We start from the raw sequence: 4,584 nt of genomic DNA on the forward strand, positions 1-4,584 counted from the left end.
CTTGCATAATGTCGGCCTATTGGTCGGCCATTTATCACTGTGGTCCCGACTGTAACATCTCCAGAACTATTGGAAGGATTGACATGACATGTTGTAGATACATTTGTGGTCCCCAGAGGACACATCCTATTGATCATTCTCTTTCGTTTCCATCATTGTGAGGTTGACATTTGTGGCTCAGAGGGAAACGTCTTGACCAAATACATGTATCTTCTAAATTAATGACATTCCCACCAGCCTCAGTTGTAATTTGTGATTACTGCTTATTAGCAAATGACACCATGCTAAGATGCTAAACATAAGCTTTGATTCTTCTTTGCAATGTGCTTCTTCTCCGCATTGTTAATGCACTCATGTTTTCATACCCTTCCTTTCTTTTTACCCTCTTCTTTATGTCTGTTACTGTTGTCTTTTCTCTCTCTAATAACCCCCTTACCTGACTGCTTCCCCCTTTGTCCTCTTCCCTCTCCTTCCTCCCCAGCTTCCCCTATCTTTGATAACTCAGCACTATGCAAAAATATGGATTGTTCGCTTCCATTTATTATCATATCTGCTTTAGGTACCCCTCCCTGGTTAGTCAGCTTTCTGACAAGACTGTATGGACGTTGCTACTTCCTCCCTCTCCCCCTCTTTGTCTTTGTCTTTGTGCCCTTGTCTCTTTTATTAATCAATTCCCTCAAACAATTTGTTTTCATCCCTCTTCTCCTCCCCTGTCATCGATTCTCTTGGTTTAGTCTCACAAGCTTGCTTTAAATTTTGTTATTCTTCCATTCCTCCAGCCACCAAAATGGTCAGAAACAGCTTTCTATTAATGTACAGCTTTATCATTAATTTTCATTTACATTTAAGGGAGGCTTTTAACCTTTTCCCAAGCTTTAGAAATGCAATTTATCTAGCTGTAGCAACTTTATAACAAGTTCATACTAATTTATGTTAACATTTACTCAAGTACTGGTATCATTTTATAGTTACTTCCATTTTATGCAACTTTGTATACTTTGTTTGTGCGAGAAGTGAGGAGAAATTGAACAAAGACAAGACATACATAATTTCTGAACACAAATAAATAACCTTTTGTTTTTGTAGATCAGGTGAAGAATTGTGGTGGGAATTCCAATTTTCTGCAAAGCAATTTAATTTACTTTAGGTATTGCCTCCAAATGGCACAAACAACTGGAGGTACATGCTGTTTTGCTCCCCTGGAATCAAATAAATGAATACTTGATTCAAGAACATTCTTGGATCAAGTTGCATGATAGAAAGCTGTATTTGTATTTGTATTTTTCATGACAGAATAAGACATGAAATGAGACATGAAAGGGATATTCTTTGCCATATGCTAGGTCCTGTTGTCCACTTTTCCTTTTTCAGTTTCTTGTGGCATTTCTTCATTTGTCATTCTCCCTTCATGTTCTTGTCAAATGAGACAGCTGGTAATATTTGTCCCATGAGGAAAGTCTTGACATTCTGTGTCTAACACTCTCCCCCCCTCTTCATAACATGGCTCTGATTCTGCCATGTCTTCTAGCTGCCTCATCACAAGTCCACACACGCGCACGCATGCACGCACGCACGCACAGACACACACTCCATTTACTATTTAAAGTTGGCTCATTCTTCTGTACTAGCTATTCATTCAAGTACAATCAAAACAAACAACAACTCCATATGGATTTTCTTTTCCAGATGAATGTTTAGATGAGAAACTTTCAATTATTGGTTTTGTTTCAGATGTGTTCAGATCATGCGTGCAATCAGTGACTAGTTAATAAATGTAGTGGAGTAAAACTAGCACGTAAAGTAGAAATAACTAAAAATTGTGCTTCAGCTTAACTCTGTTGCTTTCAGATTAGGGGTTTGAGGATTTGAGGTCTCTACAGTCCAGGTGTGAATTTACTCTGAGCCGTGTCTCTCTCGTTGTTTGTTATTCTGCTCTTTGGTTCCGTGTGGAGCTGTCCAGAATGTAGTGGTGCTGAAAATCCTGAAACAGTGAGCAGAGCCAACCAGGAGCCACGAGGGACAGATCTGTTATCTTGCTCAGCTTGTACTTGAATACAGCACTGCATCACTGGTGCTCTGAAGTGGCCTCTGGGCTGTCTCAAGGGTGATGGCAAGAGCAAAGGAGTGTATAGTTTATCACATGAAGAGCTATTGTCCATTAAGAGTGTCTGCATAGAAGATGTGCAATAATGAATAGTCTGCTGTCTGAAGTTAGACCAATATATCAGCTACTGAGGGCCATGTGGGCTTTTTCACACAGGAACTGAACTCATATAAATTGTTTACGGATGTTGTTTGTACTCAGCAGCTTTATTGTGACAATTTCTAAAGTCTGAAATCCTTGTTGATTGCAACCAACAATACATAATGTACAATACAGTATGCTGGACAAACCACTGTTGGATTTTCTATTTTTAGAGCTTTACCAGTGGTGAGGGTAGGTGTGTCCTGATGGAAGTGCTAGAATTAAGGTTATGGCATCCTCCAAGGAGAAACCTGCTTACTTTATAATGACATTATGTTGCAAAGTTGAAGTATTTGGCTGAAGAGAGCTTTTGAAGTATTCAAAATGTAAAGAGCAAATTTCCAGATGTGTCCAATGAAAGTCATGGAAATCCTTGTCGAATAGATATTTCTTGTGTAAATGGTATGGTATGTTTTGCCTGATGGTTGTGCTAGGCTATAGGTCATGATGTCACAAAAACACAACAATGTTTCCTTTGGGTACTTACCAAATTTCATGAAAACCCATGACAGTAATTGGCACAAATTGTGACCATACAAACAGAAAGATGGACAGAGAGACCAGTTGATATCATTATCATTGGATCGCTCTGCTACAATGACATGAATATCAATAACTGTTAGTCTAGTGTCTTTTATATCTACAGAGGAATCACTTCTTCAAAGGCCCTCAATGATGGGCCTACTCAATAATACTACTCTTCACAGTTACTAACGTACATACTATTCTGCAAATTTTGAGTTTAACAGCTCATGCAGGATGTCTGAACATCTGGTGAGAGTCTGGCAGCTGAAAATAAACAGCACACATGGGTTCATTTATACATGAGGTGTGAATTGTATGTCATCATGCAGTGAGGGTTAGAAGTACTGCTGTCTCTAAGTGCAGCAGTCTGTTTCCATAGAGACGAGTGTGTTAGATATAGGTTGTATGGTGGTCTAGTCAGAGAATAAACTTACTCCTTACAAACTTCTTGTGTAGTTTTTCTTTGTCTCGGTTTTGATCAAGTCTTCTTTTTTCTCCCCACATCGCAGTGTCTCACTAGGAATGATGGTGTTGCCACTTGTGCCGCCCTCTCTGTCGCCATGACGATGCCATTCAGTCCCCTGTCCAGCGACGAGGAGCAACAAAGGATGCTGGGAAACAATCGACATCTCTATCCAGGGGCAGAGGACGAGGAAGAGGAGGAAGAAGAGGAAGAGGAAGAAATGGAAGAAGAAGAGCGTGATGAGGACCAGGAGGAGGAGGAGAATGGCGAGCTGGAGGGGGAAGAGGAAGACGATGAGGAAGAGATGGTGGAGGAGGTCAGGCGAGGAGGCCTATCACGGGGCAGCAGGGGTGAGGGACACAGGCAGTCAGGGAAATTGGCCGGAAGACCCACCAGGGACAGACAGGTCCGGCCAGGGAACCCTGGACACGCCACAAACCCCTATTCGTCCAATCCTGGACCCACGCACCAACAGCCAGCCAATCACATACAGCAGCAGCAGCAGCGGAGGCTGAAGGAGCGCAGCACAGGCACTGTGCCTTCTGAGGACACCCACATTGCCATGATGGTCTTTCGCATCGGTATCCCAGACATAAAGCAAACGGTCAGTGCTGTTGCCGCACACCCACACATTATGCCAACATCATGGCAACAATAATATAAATAGGATAAATTCACAAACACAAAGGGCCTCAATCCCCCATCATGATCAGTTAAATCTTACTATCAAGTTCACTACTAATGAAAGCCATTTGTATTGCATATGAGTGCATTCACGCCTGTATACTCGTCAAGATCTGTCTAGTTTTTGCTGTTTATTCTAAAACACACCATATGAAGTGCAGCTTGCGTCAGTTAGCGATGTCTTTAAAGAAATAGTTTGACATTTTGGTGAATTTGTTTTTTTCTTTCTGGTTGAGAGTAAGATGAGAAGATAATAAGGCCTTAGCCAGCACCCGGTTAGCTTAGCTTAACTTAGCACAAAGAGTGCAAACGGGGAAACAGGCTCTGTCCAAAGGTAACAAGAAACTCTAAATTCACACGTTGTATCTCATCTTTCGCATTTATACTGTACAAAAACCAAAGTGTAAAACACATTCCAAAACACATTCCAAACATGTTCCTTTCACATACTGTATATTATGTTAAAACATGCCTGAAGTGCTCAGGGGCCTCCCCCGTACAGGATGGGTGGGTATGAAATGGATGAATGGATAGATTTTTTTTGTTAGAGCCTTGGTCAAAAGTCTGCCTGAAAAACTGAAGGAATAGCTTTCACTTTCTCTTTAGAGATTTAGAGATTATCACGGTATATTGATTAGATTCACTTTCTTTCTCTCTCTCTCTTTCT

The 4,584-nt window shown here is 41.1% G+C and overlaps 1 protein-coding gene across 5 annotated transcripts in view; it reads left to right on the forward strand.

Annotated features, from left to right (window-relative positions):
* The window catches only part of shank1 (SH3 and multiple ankyrin repeat domains 1), an 82,882-nt gene that overhangs the window by 18,741 nt on the left and 59,557 nt on the right, over positions 1-4,584 (forward strand). For 2 of the 5 annotated variants that reach the window (XM_032537381.1, XM_032537382.1), the window contains exon 1: positions 3,331-3,837. In XM_032537381.1, the coding sequence (XP_032393272.1) occupies positions 3,331-3,837 (507 nt within the window). Of the gene's footprint in view, positions 1-3,279; positions 3,838-4,584 lie in introns of those variants that run through there. The other 3 variants (XM_032537383.1, XM_032537384.1, XM_032537380.1) reach the window with 2 other exon arrangements.

This window comes from Etheostoma spectabile, chromosome 15, assembly GCF_008692095.1.
Source record: "Etheostoma spectabile isolate EspeVRDwgs_2016 chromosome 15, UIUC_Espe_1.0, whole genome shotgun sequence".
NCBI classification, from domain to species: Eukaryota; Metazoa; Chordata; class Actinopteri; order Perciformes; family Percidae; genus Etheostoma; species Etheostoma spectabile.